This window comes from Myodes glareolus, chromosome 8 (genome assembly GCF_982192425.1).
Source record: "Myodes glareolus chromosome 8, mMyoGla1.1, whole genome shotgun sequence".
Taxonomy (NCBI): Eukaryota; Metazoa; Chordata; class Mammalia; order Rodentia; family Cricetidae; genus Myodes; species Myodes glareolus.
Window position 1 is genome coordinate 76,627,338 of NC_142033.1, and position 24,407 is coordinate 76,651,744.

General features: G+C 49.6%; 1 protein-coding gene across 1 annotated transcript; it reads right to left on the reverse strand.

Annotated features, from left to right (window-relative positions):
* Window positions 1-887: 887 nt before the first annotated feature.
* Npc1l1 (NPC1 like intracellular cholesterol transporter 1) lies at window positions 888-23,368 on the reverse strand. Its single transcript, XM_087909165.1, has 19 exons — window positions 23,210-23,368; window positions 20,638-22,166; window positions 17,675-17,775; window positions 17,197-17,369; window positions 16,834-16,962; window positions 16,174-16,356; window positions 15,159-15,273; window positions 14,869-14,996; window positions 14,314-14,451; window positions 13,920-14,009; window positions 10,014-10,204; window positions 9,713-9,837; window positions 9,130-9,256; window positions 8,921-8,976; window positions 6,387-6,537; window positions 5,896-6,127; window positions 5,614-5,727; window positions 5,363-5,525; window positions 888-2,602 (listed from the first exon to the last, which is right to left on the reverse strand). The coding sequence occupies exons 1-19, from the start codon at window positions 23,258-23,260 to the stop codon at window positions 2,415-2,417; spliced, it is 3,984 nt and encodes a 1,327-aa protein (XP_087765291.1). The 5' UTR covers window positions 23,261-23,368; the 3' UTR covers window positions 888-2,414.
* Window positions 23,369-24,407: the final 1,039 nt, after the last annotated feature.

A 24,407-nucleotide genomic window follows, 5' to 3' on the forward strand; every position in this document is an offset into this window, starting at 1 on the left:
GGCTGAGGTCACAGCTGGCTATAAGATAGAGTAAGTTTTTCTTCCTCAGAAGCATGCATAGGACAGTTAATTCATCTGTTAGTATTGCTAGTGTGGAGTGATATAGAGATACTTTGTTTTGATCCAGATGACAAAATAGCTGCTCCCAGACTTTGTGCATGAATGGTCTGTTCTTCCCTGATTCGAAATGTCATTGTTAGTAGACTCTGTTTTGTTCTTCACACCCCTTGGTGTACCCTGCAGCTGTAGAGCTGTAACAACATGACTTGTGAGATCCAGCCTCTATTCGGTGGCAGATCTCCTTTAACCAGTTTTCCTATCCTTCCTGGCCTACCAGTGAACCTCATAAAGATCAACTAGTAAAATGATGCACACAGGGAATTGGCAGACCAGAAAGCAGAGAGTAGGTTCCAGAGGTGCTGGCTCCTTTCCATCCACCAGAGGAGGAATCACAACTGCTCCGCGACTACACAGGAGCCGAACACAGAGTGAAAAGGCTCACAAGGTGATCTGGAACGTTCCTGAACAATCTCACCCTGGCAGAGCACCTTTTCAGAGCTGGTAGTTTACATCGCTCAATCGTGAATGCACCCTGGGCTTCTCCAGAAGGTTCTCCAAATGTGCCTGCTTCACAGGCCACTCCAGGGTAGGGGAAGCCCTATGTCATAACCTTACACCTCACAGTGAAGGACAGTACTCCCACCCATCACAGTCTCATAAGGCAAGTGAACATGTTACAAGGCTGTTTTCTTGGAAATAGAGAGGAAAAATAGGACAAAACATAATATTTCTATAAACCACTCCCCGATACGTATATCACTGTGTCATGTGCAGAAGTTACTCCTAACCCAGAGGCAGCCAGAGCAGGTCATGTGATGAAAACACCATTTCTGTTCAACAAATATTTATTAAGCAATCTGTGCTTCACAAAGAGCAAGATTTATTTTTTATGTATATGAGTGCTCTATTGCATGTATGGCTTTATGCCAGAAGAGGGCATTAGATCATACTATAGATGGTTTTGAGCCAACATTTGGTTGTTGGGAATTGAACTCAGGACCTCTCGAAGAACAGCCAGTGTTCTTAACCACTGAGCCATCTCTCCAGGCCAGAACAAAGTGTATTCTCTGTCTCTGCCAAAACCAATGTGCCAGGATCAGGTTGGGCAGCTTGAAGCCAATGGGCCTGTGCTTCAGGCCAGAAAACTTTCCCACCCCTGAAGTTCTCAGCCTTTAGACAGACACACAGGTTTAATAGTTGCTGAAACTGGAGACCAAACTTCATGTCATATTCCACATGGTGCTGTGAGGCCCTCCTCCTCCTCAGGTCAGAAAGAATCATGGGTGCCCTCTGCCTTTCCTGCTCTCCCACAGTGCCACAGCCCAAGGTGGGGTTACTCCCTGTTCTCAGGATGAGAATGTTAAAAGATCTGCTGTCAGAACTGGCTCCATAGCTGCTGAGAAACCCTGTCTCGAAAAACAATGACCAAAAAATCATTACTGTCTTGAAATGGAGATTTGTCTTTTAATATTCACAGGGGTGCCGGTAAACAAAGGCATTTGCCGTTACTGGAAGTGGCGGCATGCTAGGGACCGGGTCGGAGCTCTCTCTCACTCACTGTGCAGTGCTGAGGACTGGACCCGTGTACACGAGGCTAGCACGCTGCTGCTCCACTACTAACCTATGACCCCATCCTAGACTGGGGTTTAGATTTTGAATTATATTTTTTTTATCCTGTGGGAGTATGGGTGCCACTGCATGACATTCAGAGGAGCACTTGAGAGGGTTGGTTCTCTCCCTCCATCATGTGAGTTCCAGGGACCAGACTCAGATCATCAAGCTTCATGGTAATCACCTTTACTCACTGAGCCATCTCACTGGCCCTAGAGATTTCTCCTAAGTCTTTTTTAGATTTATTTGTTTGTTTTGTGTGTATGAGTGTTCTGTCTGCCTATACATATGTGCACCACATGCATGTCTGGTGCCTGTGAAGGTCAAAAGAAGGTGTCAGATCCCCCAGAACTGAGTTGTAGATGGTTGTGCACCACTGTGTGGGTGATGGGAACTGAACCTAGGTCCTCTGTAAGAGCAGCAAGAGCTCCTTAACCACTGAGCCTTCTCTTCCGCCCCTAGAGATAGTTTTGATAAGGGAGGGAAAAAACTGGGTGAGAAATATATACCCTGACTGAGTCTGAGACAGACATGTCCTCGGCAGCCCCGGGACCCTGGGCCAGAAGGAGGAAGCAATCTCACACTGTCCAAAGCCTCGGAACCTGGTATGAAAGCAAGGGGCCACTGCCAGTGCTGATGGCTGCCTCATGGTCAGAATGCCAGCCATTTTTCTAGAACAATCTCCCCCAGGTCTTGAGGACACCCAGAGGGAAGACACAGAGCCTGAATAACCTCCTACTCCATTAAAACTTCTGGCCACTTTTGGGCAAAGAGCTGCCAGCAGCGCTAGCACCAGGGGTAGAGTCTTCAAAACCGTGGTTAACATAGTCTGTGTCGGGAATGGGGTACTTCGGGCTAGAAGGCTCTGGGGCCGTTGCTGCCTCTGTGGCTAGTTTTTCCTCCAGTACCAGATCCGGGTTAACGTCAGGTCCTGCAGAAGAGAAAGAACATAGACCTATGGTCAGAGAGGCATGCAAACGGCGGCACAGAGATATCACAGGCATCGCAGTCAGGAATGCAAAGCTAGGACGTGGGAGCTGGGCTCCGGCTTCATCTGCGCCTCCTGCCTCACCCCAACAACAGCTATTTCACCACCCTCACCAGTCCACCTCAGCAGGCATGCTCTCTCAGAGGGTCCCTGACACCCAGTCTCTCTCTCCCTTTCTCCTGGGGACAGTCTGGTACTGGCACCGCAGGCAGCCCTCCCATGAAAAGCACTCTTCCTTACTCTGTAACACAAACCCATGGCACAGGGCAACCAAGAAGTCAGGCTCTGACTTCTTACCATTGCCTTTCTGGGACTCTGCCTACATAGCCCTAGCTTCAGTGTATTCCTGGCTACAGCTACAGCATTGTGGGTGATAGGCTTGCAAGGGCCTTGGCACTCCCCAGCCCCTATCGGTCTAGAAACTTCCAGCCCATGGCTGGAGCATCTCAGGACTGGTCCATACTGTCCCCAACACACACATTCTCTTCCCCAAAAATGGCCAGTGAGATCCTATAAATAACTCTAGTACCAAAAATAAATAATAAAATAAACTGACTCTGTGGCAAGCATCAACAACTGGTATCAGTAGTCAACATTCCCAGGTTTTCTCCAGGAAGATATTGGATGACAAGGTCAAAGGTTCACCCACAAGGTCAGTCACTGCAGTGCTGGCCACAGTTGTATAGTCAAAAAATAATCTAATGACCAGTAGTTGCAAGCTACCTAAACAAACAGTGGAGGAAGTGAGACGGATGAGGAGACACACTTCTCCCTGGAGTACTTTGGAGTTAAGCACTGTGAATCACCATCTAAAATCATTATCCATTCTAATAAATTCTTTAGATTATATTGTAAGCACTCATTTTGACGTTCACACCCTTACAAAAAAACAAAAAAACAAGATGTTGCAGGATTGGGCACTTTGCCTTCCAAAGCAGTGGCTGTGGGATTCTTCCTTGCTAGTCTGGCTGCCTTGAGACCTCTCAACCAAACAGCCCCTATGACTGCACCTTCCAGAGGATGAACACGCCCCCTGGTGGTGTTGCTGGAGAACTGTTGTAACTGATGCTAACAGGCAAGGCCCAAAGCACAAGCCAAGTGACGTAATAAATGATAAGAAGGCAGGTTGCAATTGGCCCAAAACAGAGCCTCAGTGACTACAGTTGATGCTAAGAGGCAAGATTGTGATTCCAAACATAAACTGTGCTTGACCAAAATAAAGTATGATTAATAAAAACTCAGAGAGAGAAATTGGGGTTAAACCGGAAGATCCGAAAAGCAAAACATCCAGCCAGCAGCCACTGGCTCTTACCTCAACCTAAGTCTGAAACGACTCCAGGAATCTCAGAATGAGACAGATTGAGAGTTGTCTCCTCCCGTTTTATAATCCCCTCTAGGGCTGGGATTAAAGGCATGCACCGCCTGGTTTCTATGGCAACTAGTGTGACTATTGGGATTAAAGGTGTGTGTTACCATTGCCTGGTCTGTAAGGCTGACTACTGGGGCTGTTTTACTCTCTGATCTTCAGGCAAGCTTTATTTATTAAAATACAAATAAAATGCCACTACACCAAAACACACCTTTTCTTGTTACATAACCAAGCTGCTCCAAGTCTACTGAGGCAGCCTTACGGGCTGCCCCCTGGTGTTGCAACATCAGGCCTCCTGGGTACCCGCCTTCATGGGTGATCCTTTCCTACTTTGTTTTAGAAGTGTGGCTGAGCTGGTAACAGAACAAAAGAAGTAGCATGGGTGGGACACACGGCACTGGAGGCTTCAGGAGACAGCAGTGAGACAACAGGCTACTTGAAGCCAGGATGCAGCTTTAGAGCAGTCATGGCAGGATGACAGATGGAGACAGAGGGCAAGCGAGGGCAGAGAGCTAGGCTCTAAGGAGATGCAGCAGAGAAGCTGTACGCACAGACCGGGTGGCAGCACCCTAGGCTGAGAGTGGTGACTCTGGAGGCTACAGGGCTAAGGGTCCGCACACCCAAGGCCTACACAAGGGCTGCAGTACAAGGGTGTCATTTGCTGTTGCCTCCACCTGCCTTCTGCCACTGCTGCTCCTGCCAAACACTGAGGGGAATAAAATGCCAGAGACCAGCATTCCCTTTGCCTGCCCATGATTTCTATGCAGGTGAAGAAAAATACAAAACAAAGCAGGTGACAGAGCATACAATAGTACAGTGTTTTCAAACTGAGTTATTACCCACTAATATTAAATGAAACTTGTAGATCAACGCCAGAATTTTCAAAGCAATGATAGGATAGAACCAAAATATCAGAATCCTTCGTGTATTAGAGAAAGTATTATTTTGTAAGCTACTTGTCTTAGTTACTTATCTTTGTGTGCCCACACACATCATTTCTCAGTGTAAAATAGATCTCTATGCTTAGGTGCAACTCCGTGTGCAATATTCTAGGTTCCATCCCCAGAAGCACTGGAAAAGCGTGTGTGTGTGTGTGTGTGTGTGTGTGTGTGTGTGTACAAAAGTCAGGTTTAAAAAGTGCAACAGGCAACACAGTGTTTAAGACACAGTCAGTTTACAAAGAAACGTGCGTATAGCATATTCAATGAAACACAAAGTAGGAAGTATGGTCACAATCTTGGCCTGGACTCTATGAGTTTTCCAAGGGAGCAGGCACCATTTGGGTCAATACTCAAAGCTATGGCCTCCTGACAGGGGTGGGCACGGGTACTCACCCAGATAGCTGAGGACAACTGGCAGGAAGACCAGGCCATGCAGCAGGCCCAGCAAGGTGATTACGATGTTGAGGCGGAAGAAGAAGATCTGGATAAGCTGGGCCTGAGCAAAGCCCAAGATGAGGATGCCTGGGAAGTTAGTCATGGCCACTCCAGCAAACACCTGGCGGGGGAGAAGGGCCATATCCAGAAGTCAGACAGGACATGGAGGATCCGGCAGAGCACAGGGTGATCCACCTTTCTCCACTCACCGCACTGCCCATGGAGACGGTAGCGTCCTTGGCCCTCTCCAGCCGGGTAGGCTTGGTGCTGACAGCAAAGGACCGGGTGATGTGGGACACAAACTCCACAGACATGCCCACTGCCTACAGGCAGAGAGGGAACTTCAGCTGGCAAGGCAGTAGACAGGGAAGAAAAGGAAACAGGAAAGCAAGCCAGGCAGGTGTCTGGAGCCTGCACAGAACCGAGGGGTTGGCTTACGGGTTCAGATCCCCAACTGCCAAAGGCCACCTGTGGCCTGCTCTGCGAGTTACCGTGACAAGGTTGATGAGGGACACAGCGTTGTAGCTGATACCCCACACAGCCATGAGCCCGATGGTGTCCACGAGGATCATGATGATGGAGAGCAGGTTGAGGATGCCTGAGCGCGCGTCCAGACCCAGCAGGAGGTAGCAGACCACAAAGGTGGGCACGAAGCAGAGAGCCAGTGTGAAGATCCCCTCAGGGAGGACAGTCAGGTACTGCTCGTAGAACACGTTGGAGATCCTGCCAGAGAGCAGGGAGTGGTCAGAGCACCAGCCGTCCGGTGGGAAGGACATCCCATTTCAGAAGGAAAACGTGAGATTCAGAGGTTCAAGACGGATGCTAGCCCGTGTAAGAAGTGAGCAGGCCCCAGGCTACCCCAGGAGACACCAGAGACAAAACTGGCCCTCCTCCCTCAAGATCACTCAAAAGCCTGCAGCCCCCAACATCTCTAGTGTGACTACTACCTCCCACATCCCTGACCCAGCCCCCCAGTTCTCACGTGTAGGGGAAGACCTCGAAGTTGGGGTCTGTGCCGGGCACTTTCCGCAGTTCAGCTGTGATGTTGGCGGCTAGCAGTCGGGACGTCCGGAGAGCTTCTGTGAAATCCTCTGAGTTCCTGAGGGGCTTGTGGTAGGCCATGAACTGAGAGGCTGAAGGACCACAGCACAGGAGAGAAAAGTCAAAGGTCACACCCATCCTCGCATTCCAGAGACAGTGACACAGACACGTGATCGGGCTGGGTTCAGGATTCTGCCAGCGCCACCTGAAATTCCTAATCGATTTTCTACAACAGACCTGCATTTTCTTACTTATTTTTAATGTGTGTGAGTTGTTCTGACTGCATATATGTCTGGGCACCACATGAATTCCTGGTGCCCGTGGAGGCCAGAAGAGGGCATGGGATCCCCTCTAACTGGAGTTAATGGCAGTTATGAGCTGCCATATGGGTGCTGGGAGTCAGACCTGGGTCTTCTGGAAGAGCAGCCAGTGCTCTGAACCTCTGAGCCATCTTCCAGGCCCAAGGCCTGCATTTGCACTTTGCATCAGCCCCGTCCCCCCAACAAAAAAACAAACAAACTATAGTTGCTCCTGCTGCCATTCTCGGAAACCCAAAGTCAGTCATTCAACCGACCTTGACAGTTGAAACCTAAAAGATTACCCCTGGGGCCTAGAGAGATAGCTCAGGGCTTAAGAGCACCGGTTGCTCTTCCAGAGGTCCTGAGTTCAATTCCCAGCAACTACATGGTGACTCACAATCATCTATAATGAGGTCTGGTGCCCTCTTCTGGCCTGCAGGCAGAACACTGTGTACATGATAAATAAATAAATCTTAAAAAAAAAAAAAAACACCCCTGTATACCACCTGTAATCACACACCCAGCAGGCTAAGGTAGGAAAATAACTGCAAGTTCAAGGCCAGCATGGGCTAGAGAGTGAGTTACTATCTTAAAATCAAAACAAAACTAAGATCTCCCTGGCAGAACCAAAATCCTCCTTGTGTGCTTCCAAAACATGTACTGGATTTTTTTTTTCTTTTTGAGACAAGGTTTCTCTGTAGTTTTGGAGCCTAGCCTCGAACTCATAGAGATCCGCCTGCCTCTGCCTCCTGAGTGCTGGGATTAAAAACGTGTGCCACCACCGCCCGGCTCATGCACTGGATTTTTACACACAAATTTAGCCTGGTTTTCGTTGAAGTGTGATGCTTCATTCTTATGGTCTCAGTACTTGGGGGGCAGGAGGATCAGGCATTTAATACTACATAGAAAGTTCTAAACTAATGTGGGCTATGTGAGAACCTGTCTCAAAAAATATTAATTTTTCAGTTTGCCCATTCCTAAAGGAACAGACTAGAAAGAAAGACAGGCAAACAAAATGACTGGATTATTAGAGCCGTGACTTAGGAATCCTGCCAATAAGGACAATTGTATTCTTTTTTTTAATTTTTTTTTCAAGACAGTGTTTCTCTGTGTAGCCCTAGCTGTCCTGCCACTCGCTCTATAGACCAGGCTGGTCTTGAACTCACAGAGATCCACGAGACACACAGACTTAAGGTACTAGGTGCCTGTGGAGCCTGACGTCAAACCTGAGGGGCACCTGCAGGTAGTTCACAACTAGAGGCATGATCATCCCCATCCAGAGATATGGTCTAGCAAGTCTCAGGCGACGTTTTCCTGACGATGCTGATACTGTTGTGTGGCGGGGGGGGGGGAGGGGGGGGCGGGGCTCTCACTTGGAAAAGTGCTGCTGTGGGGTATTAAGGTCCATGATGGATGCAGACCTACCCTGGGTTATGTGGGGCAGGGTTCCCTCCAAGAAACAACCCACCCCTCCGTCCTTGACACCCCACTCCCTTTTGACTACGTGGGGTCTGCATGCCCTGAGATGAGGACCAGGTGGGCTGCCTTCTTGGAAGATGGGAACTTCATAGAAGAGTTAGCTGAGAGAATGGGGTGAGTGTGCTACAGTTGCAGTTAGTAAAAAATGAACTCATTCGATGCTTCCACCCCTGTGCCAGCTCCACAGGGTCCTCAACACAGATCTCACCGTGGCTGGCTCCCTCCAGGCAGACAGCTATCTGGCTCTGCTACCTGCTGTGCTATGCTGATAACACACTGGATCCTTCTCCCCACCAGTCCGACTTCACCCCCCTTGTTGCTGTTGACGGCTCTCGGGCTTGCCCTACACAGTGGCATCCTACCTCCTTTAGTCAGCAGCTGCTGCTGACATCGCCATATGACACACACACGAGTGACTATGTGTTGATGTGGGTGGCTCCCAAGTATGACAGGAGCTCTTAGAAAGGCTACCATATGTTCACAGTGGCTTGGACTGGGGGTGAAAGAATGAGTAAAGTCCTAGCTCATGGAGTTGGGAAGTAGGCTCCTTGCTGACAAGCCCAGGACAATCACACACACATGCATGCACGCGCGCGCGCACACACACACACACGCATATCAGACACACAGGCGCTCTTGGGGGACTCTAAAGCAACTAGGTGACTTGAGACCTCCTCCCCAAACTAGCCATACTTACCTATAACCTGGCCATCTGAGCTCAGATTCACGGAGGTGCTATACGCTGCTAGACCCCTGCAAAGAAGAGGCCAGAGCAGAGGCTTAGTGGGGATGAGACCTTGTCCTGTCAACCCACCCACTGTATCCCAGGGAAGCCATGACTGGACACTTCTGTCCCTCTGGGTCCACCATCTCCAGAATCCAGCAAGAGCCAATCTCTGAACGTACCCTTTGGGACATCTGATGTTGGGTGGGTCGTTCAGGAACCAGGGCAGGTACTTGTCAAACTGTTCTGGTGTGGGCCTCACGGGGCCCAGCGTGAAGCTCATGCAGTTTCTTAAACAGTTGAAGGAAGCTGTAGGGAGGAGGGACTCTGGGCAGTGACACAGAGGGCACGGCAGCTCCTGTTGTGACTCCCTCTCTGTGCCCCAATCTAAAGTCCCCAGTGTTGAGGAGTTTACTCCTGCAACCCCCAATTGGGGGAGATGTGCCCCTCTTGGTCACTACAGGATGGTAGGAAAGGGACCTTAGGTGAAGCACTGGGTTCTTTCACACCTATAAACACAGCACCGTCACACACAGGGCCACAGCTCCACTCCCAGCTCTACTGACCACTGCCCACAACCAGCATGTTCTACAAGCAAAGGCATAAGACCCCAGGGATGCACAAGTACAGGTGCCTAAGGCCTAACCTGCCAGAACCCTATGGGTGTGGTGGGGTAACTGAGAGCCTTACCAATCTTGTCTCCTCTCTTGCCTCAATTTCCCTAAGCTGTAATGGGCAGTGAGCCCCCTGCAGCCCCACACTCACTGTCAGTTGAAGGACAGAATTCATCCTTATTGGGACCAAAGGTATAAAGGCGGCAGCAGGTGGATGGAGTCAACCAGTCGATGAAGTCATCTACCCAGGAGGATGCAGGGATCGCCAGATAAGACCTGAGGCCAGACGACGAAAAGCAGGGAGAGCCAGTGAGCCTGGTGACTCCTTCCCGAGCCCTGCACTGGGCCTCCTCTGGCCTTGCTAGCTGCAGGGGCAGAGCATGCAGGAAGAGAAAACAGGAGAGGAAGAAGGGAAGGGGCAAGTCGGGGTGCCGGGGAGACCAGCCACTTACTCTTCAGGGAATTCAGTGGCATACTGGATCTTCTGGGTTAGAGAGAAGCTGTCACAGCCTGCGCTAGAGCAAATGGCATTCATGCCTGCCTCGCTGGAGAAGTTGTAGCCCGAGGTGGTGACAAAGTACACTGGAGGCCCCACTTCAAAGTATCGGTTCAAAAAGAGGAAGTAGTCGATCAGGTAGGAGTCCTGGAAAAGAAGGGACTCTCTGAGTCTCGGGAGACCGTGTGCACCCAGTTCATTACAGAGGTGCATGCTGAACAGTCCATGCGAATGTACCTACTGAGGTAAGCCGAGAAGTATACAGAGGAGCATGTCTAGAGGTACACACACACACAGTGTACACACGGATAAACACTCAGATATGCGTGCTCAGAGGCACATGGAAGGGAACTCACTCAGATGTATCCAGAGTGCATGCACACATATATACAAGACACAGACTGAGGTACACACAGAACCATGTACTCAGAGGAACAGGCCCTGACACACACATGAAGTACACACCAAGAAACACACAGAGAAGTCTCAGGAGACATCAAGTAAACCTATATATGCATTGTAAGAATTTCAGAAAGAGAAGAAAAATTAAAGAAACATTATTTGAAGAAATAATAGCCAAAAATTCCCCCAAATTGAAGAAAGACATAAATATAAACATTAAAGGAACTCAGGCAAGGTCTAATAGAATGAATTCAAGCAAATCTAGCCCAAAGCACGTGGTGGTACGACTGTCAAAAGCCAACATCAAAGGGCATTGTAGACAACACGAGAGAAATTCTTGTCACATGGAAGGAACACAATGCAGCCATTCCCACACTCCTCAGCAGCAAGTTTGGGATGGTGGAGTTATATATTCAAAGTAGGAAAGGGAAAGTCTTTCAGAGAGGAGGGCTGGGGCGTAGCTCAGGTGCTTAGCTTGCAGGGAGCCAGTAGCTTAGGACTAGTGTGGTGATGCACACCTTTAGTCCCACGACTCGAGAGGCAGAACCAGGCGATCTCTGTGAGTTTAAGGCCAACCAGATGAATGCAGTGAGTACATAGTGAGACCCTGTCTCAAAAAAAAAAATGTATAGGATGGTATGGTTCTTAGAAGAAAGGAAAACATAAGCAAACAGAAGCACATCCCATGTTCACAGTCTGGATGACAAATATTGTTCCAGTATCAGTACTACCAAAAATAAAACCACCAAAAGATTCACTGCAGGGCTGGAGAGATGGCTCAGAGGTTAAGAGCATTGCCTGCTCTTCCAAAAGTCTTGAGTTCAATTCCCAGCAACCACATGGTGGCTCACAACCATCTGTAATGAGGTCTGGTGCCCTCTTCTGGCCTGCAGGCATACACACAGACAGAATATTGTATACATAATAAATAAATAAATAAATAAATTTTTTTTCAAAAAAAAGAAAGGAATTCACCTACTGAATCAAAGCAGGGTGGGACGGCCATGAGAGCAGGCACAGAGACCAACGGAGCACAGTAAAGATACACAGGCATGTTTGGGAGGTTTGTTTTGGTAAGGGTGCCAAAGCCATTTTATGAAGGAAAGCTATATTTTATTTTTAGTAAATGGTCCTGAGGAAACTGAATAAAATTAAAATCTGGACATTTCCACAGCATCATTTATAAAGATCAACTCAAAACCAGGTGAACATCTTTAGCCCTAGCACTCAGGAGGCAGAGGCAGGCAGATCTCTGAGTTCAAGGCCAACCTTGTCTACAGAGTGAGTTCTAGGATAACCAGAGTTACACGAAGAAACTCTATCTCAAAAACAAAACAGAACAAAACAAAAAACTCAAATGAATCAAAGGCTTAAGTATGAGATCTAAAGCTATGAAAAACCTTTAGGAGAAACAGGAGGAACTTCATTGCTTTGGATGACAACTTATGCTGGAGAGGTTGTGGGGAAAGGGAACACTTCTGCATTGCTGGTGGGAATGCAAGATGGTAAAACCCCTTTGGATGTCAGTGTGGCGATTTCTCAGAAAAGTAGGAAACAACCTTCCTCAGGACCCAGTAATACCACTTTTGGGTATATATCCAAAGGATGCTCAATCGTGCCACAAGGACATGTGCTCAACTATGTTCATAGTAGCTTTGTTTGTCAGAGCCAGAAAAAAAAATGTGGTACATTTACACAATGGAGTACTACACAGCAGAAAAATAACGACAGCTTGAATTTTGCAGGAAAATGGATGGAGCTAGAAAACATTATTTTGAGTGAGATAACCCAGACACAGAAAAACAATTATCACATGGACTCACTCATAAGTGGCTTTTAAACATAAAACAAAGAAAGCCAACCTACAAACCACAATCCCAGAGAACTGAACAATGCCAACACTAAGAGAGACTTACATAGATCTAATCTACATGGGGAGAAGAAAGTAGAAAAAAAAAAAAAAAAACAAGATCGCCTGAGTAAACTGGGAGCTTGGGGACCCTTGGGGGAGAACTGAAGGGGGGAGGGGAGAGGCAGGGAGGGTGCAGAGAAAAATGTAGAGCTCAATAAATATCAAATATATATATATATGATCTAAAGCTATAAAAAAACTTTAGGAAAAACAGGAGAAACTTCATTACTTTGGATTTAGCAATCAGGCAACAAAAGGAAAAGACTGGCTATTTTAAAATGTTTCACATACCAAGACACACTACCACTAGAATAAAAAGGCAGCCCACAGAAAGAGAAAAATGTTTTGATAATTAGGTCTCCGACAAGATGTCAATCTCCTAAACACACAGGGAACTCTTAAGCCTCAGCAACATCAACAACAAAAAGCCAATTCAAAAATGAGCAAAGGACTTAAACATGTTTTTTTCTTACATAAGATATACAGACGATCAATATGTACATGAAAAGATGTCTAACATTTCTAGTTGTTGAAAATGCAAATTGAAAGTACTATAAAGCATCAGCACTGCCAGGAATCTCAAGAGACCAAAACAAGGGGACAGGGTGTTCCAGACTGGGCTACAAAATGAGACCCTGTCTCAACAAAACAAAAGAATCACTACAAACAGATAGATACTACTTGAACCCTGTACCATGACTTATTAGAAGGAGGAGGAAGAAAAGGAAGAGGAAGAAGAGGAAGAAGAGGAAGAGGAAGAGGGAGAAAGAGAAGAAGAAGAAGAAGAAGAAGAAGAAGAAGAAGAAGAAGAAGAAGAAGAAGAAGAAGAAGAAGAAGAAGAAGAAGAAGAAGAAGAAGAAGAAGAAGAAGAAAATGATGATGATGAAGGTAAGTTCCTGGACAGCCAGAACTGTTACACAGAGAAACCCTGACTCAAATCAAACAAACAAACAAGCATGCAGACAGGGTAAGATTTTATAGTTTACTGATAAAGCGCTTTCCCAACAAGTGAGAGATCCCAGAGTTGATCCTCAGCACCAAAAATTAAAAGCACAGAAAAATAACAGATGTTGGGGGCTGGTGAGTTGACTCAGCAGGTAAGAACACATGTTGCTCTTGCAGAGTACCTGAGATCAGTTCCCACCCAACACCCACAGGGCGGCTCACAACCATCTGTAACTTCAGTCCCAGGGGATCTGACACCCTCTTCCTGACCTCTGCAAGCACAGGCACCCAACTGGCACACAAACATACATGCCAACAAAACATTCATACACATAAAAGTAATAAATGCCCCCCTCCAAAATCATCAGTAAGGAATTCACATAGAAGGAAATGGCTGTCCCTGTGTGGATAGCCACGTGGAGAACCCTCTGATGCAGGGCGCCTACTGTGGCCTGAACCAACACTCAACCCGTGCACTTTACAGACATGGATGTGGTTTCCCATGGTGCCAAGCCTTGTCTCATGTGCTCCCCCCACCCCACCCTCTGGGCACTGCTGCTTCTCCCAGGTCTCAGGACCAAGGACTGAGACGAGGCCACTCACCTTGGGCAGAGCCAGCTCCTGGTCCAGTCCCACGCTGATGTGACACATGAAGTAGAGATTTGCTCCAAACAGGGCCAGAAACAGAAGCATCTGAGGGAGAAACTGGCACATGAGAACCCCTCCCCAAACAGCCTCATCTTCCCCCAGACTTGAATGACATTATCAGGCATTCTGAGAGACATCCTGGCGCTGAGAACCCCTCCCCAAACAACCTCACCTTCCCCCAGACCTGAATGGCATTATCGGGCATTCTGAGAGACATCCTGGAGCTGGGAAAACTCGAGCTCTAGCCTCAAGTATCTGCCCTGGACCTGGGCAGCCAACACCCCCCCCCCCCGCCGCCAATGTTCTTGGCCTTTCTGCTAAAGTGGTACAGCTGCCTCAGCCCACGTACCACAACAGGGCGAGTGATCCTGTGCAGCAGGAAGGGAGCATATATCTTTCGGAAGAAGCGGAGTAAGAGTCCCTCGTTTTGTTCAGGTGGAGGTAGTTTCCGGGGTGAAAGGCAGCATAAGATGTCTGGGCGAGAGGCCTAGAGCATGACAGTCTCTCAAGATCATGTCCAAGGCAGACCCCAGAAACCACCCCACCCAGGGAAGCTCTGGAGATGGCCACTGCAGTTTTTGTCGCTTTTATTTCCTGTCTCAATCAAATACTGAATTTTACATCACTAAAAAACCACCAGCTTGACTACTGTTAACTTTCTAATTTATTATGTAAACTTACATAATTTTAGGAGGTCTAATGAGACTTCCAAAAATAAGTAAAAATCAATTCTCTTTCTATGGAAAATTACAGAACACACATCCCAAACATCCTCTGTCAGAATGATGCCCCTGACTCCCACCCAGCTCTCTTGGCTACCTTTGTGGTCATAATGCCACATCTTTCAGTGAACATAGCAACCCAGGCAGGGTAAGTTCCTTGGTCCTGGCCCAGTTGGCTTTACCTCTTGCCTCTTGCTATCCAGGGAGAGCAGGGCCACGAAGGCGGTCATCTGCAGCAGGAAGTCGAGGATAATCGCTAAGCCAGCGGTCAAGGCAAAGGTCCTCACAGCCGGCATGGGGGTCAAGGCCCCTGTTGGGGACACAGGATCTGTCAGATCATCCTGGTTTCATGGACCGGATGTCAGCACAGAGAGTTTAAAGCAGGAAATGCCCACTGCCTTCCGAGAAACTCGGCCCCCATGGAGAATAACCTAGCAGGCCAGCTCCTGGGTGGAGGACAGCCCTCGCTCACCTAGGAAGAAGCAGATGGCCTCAGAGAGGCTGCACAGCAGCATGCTGGGTGCCACACTGCCCAGGGTACGGCCAATGTGGGCCTCTCGCTGTTCCCCAGGCATCCTAGGCAGCCTCTGTGTGGGCAAAGAGACAGAATGTACAGGGTCTGCCATGATCACCAGACTCTAAAGGCCAGCAGCAGCGTGGTAAAGGACTTCAAGTCCTGGCCAAATCTGAGCAACTGCCAGACCTTCTACTAACAGCCCTACTAACAACTCACAACCACACCTTCCGCTTCTGTGTTGTGGCCTAAAGGACCACTTGGTGCATTCTAGATATGAAAAGGACCAAGCATTCTTGTCACTAAGTGTTTGACAGCAAAGAGAGGCTAAAGGACTCTGGTTTGTGCTTACCATGGATGCCACACACAGTAGTGTAAAGGCAGGGAAGAAGTAACCCTAATGCATGGCTACAGAAAACTCACTGGACACCGTGTGCTTAACTGAAAGCAAATTCAAGATGACACTGCATGCTGTGGGGTAGTGCTCTTGCACGTGCGTTGGTTTAATAAAATGCTGATTGGCCAGTAGCCAGGCAGGAAGTATAGGCGGGGCAACCAGACTAAGAGAATTCTGGGAAGAGGAAAGGCAGAGACATAGTCACCAGTCAAACACAGAGGAAGCAAGATGAGAATGCCTCACTGAGAAAAGGTACCAAGTCACATGGCTAAACATAGACAAGAATTATGGGTTAATTTAAGTTGTAAGAGCTATTTAGTAATAAGTATGAGCTAATAGACCAAACAGTTTATAATTAATATAAGCCTCTGTTTGGAGACTGAATGACTGTGGGACCAGGCAGGACGAAAACTTCCATCAGCAAGTAGTGTGAATAAATTTGTGTCAACCCACGCCATTTCCTACACATATAAGCCTGAGTAAGAAGTCTGCAAGTATGTCAGCAATTCTATGTGGGGCTTTGTCTAACGAGGGTGTCGTGTTGCTAGAGGGTATAAAGAACCCCTTCTTTCTTACCTGGTACTCAAGAACAAAGATGAAGATGTTGTCAGCTCCCACGGCCAGCACCAGGAAAGGTACCACTTGGATGATAACCAGAGAGGAGGGGACACGCAGGTAGGAGTAGAAGCCCATGGCAGCTATGACTGCTCCCAGCACAACAGCCACCCCGCCTAGGCCCAGAGTAGCCTTGGAATCCACCTGCAATGCAGCTAGGCTCAGCCTGTTGGCTACCAGGGTACCTGCGCAGATTCTTCTTACTCCCCAGGTTGGGTGAGGAACAGGCAGGTCCTCTTGGTGCTCACACGTGCTCAGTGCCACCCACTTCAATGAAGAGCCCATATGTATATTTAAGTCTCTATGCTGTACCATTCTTCCAGGGGCAGGCCCATGGCTCCCAAAAATGCAGGTGTGCCTGGCTACATCTTCCATAACTGCATGGCATGGCCTTTTACATGGTAACTTTGTGTGTGGACAGTGGGTATATGCTAGATTACAGGAAGAAAACTTGGGGCCTTTCAACACAGACCATATCCAAGAAATACTACCCTTTGAGGGGTTCCTTTCAAATGGGTCTAACTTGCTAGGTTAAGGAGCCCTCCCTAAGACTGCATTCGAAGGCCCTCTAGAGCTGTCCTAGGCTCGGGGTCCCTCTTGCTGTGTCCCTCCCGCTCTCACCGCTATTCGGTTCCATCTGGAGTAGCTGCCCAGGGCCAGAGAGATGTACAGGAAGATGATAATGTAACTGCTGGCGAAGACAGGCAGGTCCTGAATGGTGGTGCGGTTGATTTCATCCTCCAGAGAGCGCTGCGAACACACAACCAGGTCACTGACCACCTACTGGGTTTCCCTGTGGAGCAGCCCACTGCATGCTCTGGGGAGCTACAGGAGCCTCTAACGGGTGCCATATTGGGGTGGGCACAGGCTTTCACCTAGGGTCATTCAGGAACAGGTAGAGCCAGGATGTGGATTTGACTGGAACTGACCCAGAACCATTAGGGAACTGCAAGCACAGAACCCGGAACTCTGCAGGGTCCCTACCTCGGCTGAGAATGCAACCTGGAACTTGTCAGCCGTGCTGCTCTGGAAGGCTTGCATTTCCTTCAGAAAAGCCTCCTCCCAGAGCCTGGCCTGGGCCATGCGGGGATCGTCAGCAGGAAAGTTATTGAGAGAGAAGGTTATGATCAGCGCCTCTGCCTCCGAGTAGTCCGTCCCTGGAGAGAGCAACTCTGAGCCTCCCTTCTAATGCCCCCTTGTCCCTCTTTCCCTCGGGGCGCACCCTTCTCCCATTCCTGTTCCTCTCCTGCTTCCTCACTCCAACAATGCCCTTATCCCATCCTCCAGTTCCCCTGCCCAGCCAAAGGCACAAAACCAGAGCTCCCCAGCAGCATTAAGAGCCAGGAATGGCAGAGGGGAGGTAGAAGCATCCTCTGCAGCCTCCTTAAGCCAGGCACCCAGGCACTGGAAACATCTATCACTATGGCCTCTCCCTTAGCCTCCCAGGGTCTACCCCACTTACCTTGATACCCCCCAACAGCAAGGAAGGGGAAGACAGGGGCCCCGTAGTCAGCTATGCAGCTCAGGGCCAGAGACGTGCCATCTTTGAATGTGAGAGGGGCACTGGAGGGAAACCACAAAGGGAAAGATACTTTCTTGCCCCTGCCTGCTTCCTTTGGCCCCACCCTACAGCTCCAGCCTACAGCTCCCTACAGGCCCTCAGCTCCCCGAGGGAGGAGCAATGACTTCAGACTACCTGGCCCAGAGGGTTCAAAATGACCATCTTGCCACAAGGTGCTCTCATGTGGTTCCCCTAGTCCACAGAATGGGGTAGGGGCTGCCTTGGGCATCTCTCTTGGACAGGTACTGTATGATGGGCTCTCTGTGTATCTCAGGTCCCCTCATAGCCAAGCATAGCCAAACACTCCAGACCTGTCATTACTTCAGTTCCAAATGAGCATCACAATGAAGCAGTGAGCCCAGACTTGAGCCATGACCGTCTCCAGCACAGGTCTCAATGCTGCCCTTCTCCACCCTCCCAGAGCCTGGACCCTCCAAGTGTTGAGTTGAGCCCTGGAACTCAGAGCCACGTGTCTACAGCCACCCAGTCAGGACTCTTGGACAGGTTTGTCCCTGTCAACGAAATGCTTTCTACAGAGCACATCCCTGTGGAGACAGAGCAGATTGCCTACACAAAGCTCCTTACACACATTCTCAGCACGAAGGAGTGTACCAGTCAACAGCACCATCTAAAAAGCACCAGATTGCTGTGTGACCTTAAGCAGTTTACCAAACCACTCTGGGCTTCAGCTTTCCAGTCTGTGAAATAAGCATAATCAGCTCACTTAAGAGTTACATGTGCCGAGCAGCGGTGGCGCAGACATTTAATCCCAGCACTCGGGAGGCAGAGGCAGGCGGATCTCTGTGAGTTCGAGACCAGCCTGGTCTACAAGAGCTAGTTCCAGGACAGGCTCCAAAGCTACAGAGAAACCCTGTCTTGAAAAATAAAAAAAGAGTTACAAGCATCCAAAAGCAAAATAAAAATGGCACAAGTCGGCACTTCACTGGGTTTCCAATAGGCTGTTTTCTCTGTGAAGGAGCCTAAATTATTTTTTGATGGAGTCTTTTGGATTAAATGGGTGTCGTGTGAGTGCCTTCTGTGGTGGCTTTCGAGTAATTGGACAGCTGTTGTCAGTTTCCTCACAAAGTAAAAGATGTGACCCTGAGTGTAGCAGTTCTCATAAGGACCCCTGGACTAATCATCTCTGTGTTAAGATTCCCTCTGCTCCCTGAGATACAGAAGCAAGTGGTGCAATACTAGCCTGGGACCCAGTGTCAGCCACACTGTTCTTTTGCCCACTCGAGACCAGTAGTGACATCTGTTAGCCTGTTTAAATGCCATCTGGGGTTTGGGAGACTGTACTGTAATGTCATGTTTAAATGTTTGACTGAGTTAATTCTAAGGGCACTTGTTCCCAGAACTTTCTCTCTGAAGTCCAAAGTTCTAATAAAGCAGTGACTGTACAGGAGTTTACTTGTAAATCAGGCTGCATGATGGCTCCTTCTCCCATATTAAAATATGAAAAAAAAAGATGGTACAAGCTAAGCATGATAGCACAGGGCTGCAATCCCCGTTCCTCAGGGGGCTGAGAAAAGAGCATGAATTTAAAGACAACCTCAAATAGTGTGACTTTATCTGAAAACAAAACAAAATAACACAGCAAAAAAAAAAAAAACAGAAAAACAAAAAATCACACAGCATCTAGGATGGCTGATCCCTGATGCCTCTCAACGGCCCCTCTCTGTTCGACTGTATCTGAGGAATAATGCAGACACCCTAAGAAGCAGCTCACACTTGACACTTAGCTGAAGATGGACAGCCAGTAGCAGGGAGAGACAGCAAAGGCTTCCTCCTTTAGCTTTGGAACCTGTCACGGAACTTGCTCTGTAGACCAGACTGGCCTTGGACTCACAGAGATCCACCTGCCTCTGTCTCCCGAGTGCTGGGATTAAAGGGGTGCACTGCCACTGCCTGGCAATGTAGTGGATCTTAAAGAATGTGGGATCTGCCTAGGATCTGCAGGGTCAAAGCTGTTTTCCTAGCAGCATTTATGCCGTTGGCTGTGGTAACCCTCACCTGTTCTTAAGTGCAGGGTGGGGAGAAGGCCCTTTGGGGCCCTTCACTCTCCATTCTTTCTCTAGGAGCCTCCACCACTACGGGTCCTCTCACCACCCTTCCCTTGGCCCAGTGACCTTGCTGGCATCCTGTTTATACTACTCCCAACATGGACAAAGCCAGAAACAGAACCTCAGCAGCATCGGGGGATAAATGAAACTGCCCTAGAGCACCTGACCTGGTACCCAGGACCAGAGACCAGCCACAGTCTTGATCAAGCCCAAATGAACTATTTCTAGCCAAATCCTAGGCTACCAAAGGCCCTACAGATCCTGGCGCAGTCAGGGAAGCAAAACAGTGCAAGCACAAAGGCTCCCTGAGCTGTCACCTTTAGATTTAAATAACTAAGACGATACCCAGGGCAGGAGAGGGGGCTCAGTTATTAAGGGTCTTGCGGAGGACCAGAGTTCGGTTCCCAGGATCTACCTGACCACTTACAACTGACCTTCACGTCAGTTCCTGTGAATCCAGCAACTTCTTCTGGCCTCTGCAGCATCAGGCACATGTACAAGCCATGCACACACAAACATTCAGGCAAAATATTAGTGCATATGAAATGAAAATAATTTTAAAAAGTATTAAGACCACAGCAGGGACATCACGGAAAAAAAGATCGTATGGAGCTGGAAGGACTATGAAACCCAATGTGCTGCAGAGAGCGAGCATAAGACGGGAGTGAGCTCTAAGAAGGGGCGCGAACAGACTCGGGCGGAACACATGGGAGCGCTCCCTGACTCTGAAAGATGGAGCTGCCCTCCGGCCTGTTTCCTGGGGGCAGAGCAGCACCTATTGTCCTCAGATCTACTCACTTGGCACAGTAGAGGAAGTGGTCCTTCCAGTCCACCAGGGAAGTCTGGCCACCGAGGGTCTGGTTGGCGGTAAGCAGCAGGAGCGTGCGATTGTTCTGGAAGTACTGAAGGAGGCTGTTGACACAGCAGTCCGAGAGGGTGGTGTTGTGCGGGTTGAGGGGGGCGTAGCAGATGTCCTGCAGGGAGATGTTGCGCCCCGCCTCCGGGGACCACACCTGCAGGTGGCGAAGCCTCTCTTGGAGCTCCAGCAGCTCCAGCAGTAGGTCCAGGGACAGGATCCCGCTGAAGTTCTTGGGCCCTAGCAGCAGGGAGTCATACAGGTAGCTGGACCTGTTTCGAGCTGTCACAAAAACCTGGTTGGTTCGGAAGAAGGGGCCGAAATGCTCGTCGTGGAAGGCCTTCTCTTTCCGGGCTTGACTTTTGGGGGCTGACCACAGTTCCACGGGGTCTGTGGTGAGTTCTATATACATCATGCCTACTGACAGGGCTATCACGACTACGAAGGACAGTGCCAAGACAGTGAGTGGCCAAGAGGCCACTTTTGTGCCCCAGTTCTGGAAAAACCGGCCAAGGACAGTGTGAGGTGAGAATCTGCGCTTACGAGGGCGGTTGGGGGTTTCCTGGGGGCTTGTTGTCTTGCTCTTTTTCCTGTTGGAAGCCACTCGAAGACGCACAAGGACAGCAGTGAGCAACACAAAGACCGCACTGAAGATAATGATGAGAGCCAACCAGCCTGGCATTTTACCCATGTAGAACGAAGGGGGCAGCGCCGGAGGCCGAGCAATGACGGGACAAGACGCTGCACAGTCCTGGCAGGAACAGGCTGCCGAGTCTGCACCCTGGGACTCATTGCATGGTGCGATTTCCGCATTCAGAGGCTGTATCCCCTCTGCCAGGGCCTGGCCAGGCTCCACGAGGTGGAAGGTGATGTCCAGCGGAGCCAGGCCATTCCCTGTGTCTCCCTGGAAGTTGAGCCAGCGCTGGGCATTGCAAAGGGCCGAGCCGTAGACCCCACACATGCTGCCCACGGCCAGCGAGGCAGCTGCAGGGATGCGTACCCGGCTACAGGACTCATAGGCCGCCTCAGCAAAGCTGCGCTCGTAAAAGGTTTCATAGGCCACCACAGCCGGAAGCTGTGAAGAGTCCTTCTCAGCCACACGGGTGACATTGATAAAGAGGCTCTGGTTAGGGCTACAGGTGTTTTGGCAGTGTATGCTCACAAAATTGTCAGAGCAGGCGGGGCAGCGGGTGAGGAGAGCCTTGGTGATAGACATGCTGCTCTCTAATGATAGCAGCTGCCTGGGGGAGCAACAGGCAAAGGTGGTATTGGGGCCATTGTACAGGCGGGGACAGATGCGCTGGAGGAGGGCCAGGTGTTCCCCTGTGACATGACGGGCTGGGGTATTAGACAGGCAAGATACATTGGACAGTGACGTGAGGCCTCCAGACAGCTCTGGATTCTTCCCACACTCTTCATAAAAGGTGCAGAAGCCAGCCTGATGGATGGGTGTGTAGGGATCCCCCTGGGCCTGCAGAGAAGACCAATAGTATCCATTAGCCCTGAAGCTGGTTGGCCCAGTCGGGTACCTTCTGGACAGTGAGAAGCCAGAGAAAGAAGGATGTAGGTGGAGGCTGCTTGTTCATTCTCGGATGCCCAGACCCGAAATAATCACTCAGAAACTATATTATTTGCAATATTGTTTGGTCAATAGCTTAAGCGTATTGCTAGCTAGCTCTTATAGCTTTGGTTAACCCATTCCTACTCATTTGTGTATCGCCAAGTGGCTGTAGTTTACTGGCAAAGTTCCAGCGAGTCTGTCTCTGGTGGCAGATTCATAGCTTCCACTTGTCTCCTGTTCTCTCCTTCTCTATCTGCTTGGAACTCCCACCTTGCCCTATTCTGCTAAGCCACTGGCCGAAACAGATCTCTTCATTAACCAATAAAAGCAACACATAGACAGAAGGACCTCCCACACCAGAAGGAGAGCACGCAGAGGGCTGGGAGAGCCTCGGGGAGGTTTGTGTGGCATGGTCTATGCTTAGGGCGCCAATGGAGGGATATTCTCCCAGTGGATAGAGACAGGGTTACTAGGAAAAGGAGTCTTCTGATAGAGTGTGGCTTTAAAAGGCCATGCTTCAGAGGAGATGGGGAGGTGCTGTCAGTCTGAGTCTCTAGACTGTACTCCACACTGAGGCCAGAGGCACTTGTCTTTACAAGTCAGTATAAGACCCTCCTGTCCTACATCCTGCATTACCAAATGCCAACCCCCAACTCTGAGAACAAACAAGGATAATAACAAGGCCTTCTCCCAAACCCAGAATATTTCAGGGGATATTCACCCAGGGTCCACCTCCAGCACCCAACTCAATCCCCACTTAACCACAGGCAAAGGCCCCATTCTTTTGCCTCTCTGACCCTCTGTCCCTTCAACCCCTTGACCAACTCCACCAGCACTTACTTCTGGGCATGGGAAACCTCCCCTAGCTGTGTGACCCTTCCTGACTATCAGACACCCGGCTTGCCTTGCCCTAATGGGAGACACTAGGAAGTAACCGTGAGCAATGGACTCACCGAATTCAGTAGGAGGGCCCAGAGCAGCCATCCCTTCAGGCCAACTGCCATCCCGGGTCAGGAAGCAGAAGTAGGGCCGGGCCTCAGGGACAGCTGGGGAGGACTGAGGACTGGCTCCCAAAGTTGCACATTAAGGCCGCCTCCTCCTCCTAGTGACAACACGTCTGGCAGGATTAGGACCAATAGGGCTGTGAACTTCTGGTTAATCATTCACGCACCCTGTCCCCTCCTATCAGATGGCTCCCTTCCATGTACCCCCTCTTAGGTGAACTTCCTAGTGAAGATACTGGAATCCCCACTCACTTCCTGGTGCAACCCAAGTCAAATGCCGCTCGAGCCAGCTGGGCAAGAGATGCAGGGTTGTACTTCTACTAGACCAGGCACTGGCCTGGTTTTGGCCTGGGGAGCTCAATGGAGCTGCAGAATGTCAACATTATGCCGGGCTTGGCCTCCAGTCTGCACTCTGACCCATCACCTCTTGAGACCAACATCAAGTATAGGCTCTGTCAACCTAGCAACTGATTAATTGATATTAGCACCCAGATAGTAAAGGGACACTGAGGGTACAGTGATTCAGTGATGAAAGTCCCTTCGGGTTCTGAAAGGGGACGGAAACCAGGGATTCATTTGATCCCTTTGCCCTTCCTCCCCACTCTTGCTCGGTCTCTTTCTTGGCTCTGGCCCTGGCCTAGTCCACTGAACAACTCTGGTTAGGTGACCTGGGTGGCAAATCCCACTCAACCTGGGCCCATGGTCCTCCTCCTGCTTCTTTCCAGTAGGAATCTTCCAGTCTCTCCTTGGGCTCGTGCTGTCACCAAGATGGGCAAGGACCTTGGCCCCTGTTGCCAAAGCTGAGCTGCTGATAACTGCGGCAAGGCACTCACGAGGCTCCTGCCCAGACAGCTGCCTGCCGGGAGGGGCCTACTCCTCGTCATCCAGTGTCCCATGGACTCTGGTGGGCTCAGAGGGGAGCTGTCCAAGCTTGGGTAGGAGCAGCAGGGGCTGAGACAGCACAGGGCCTGCACCCAACACCTCCCGGTTCTCTTGTTACTCTCCGGATGGTATCTGCTCATCTCTGTTCTCGTTTGGTCCCCCAGATGCAGACCCTGAGACAAGTATCCTAGGACAAACGGTTTTACTTGGAAGGTGGCTTCAGGTAGGACAGTGGAGTGGGCAGGCACAGAACCGTGAGTTATGA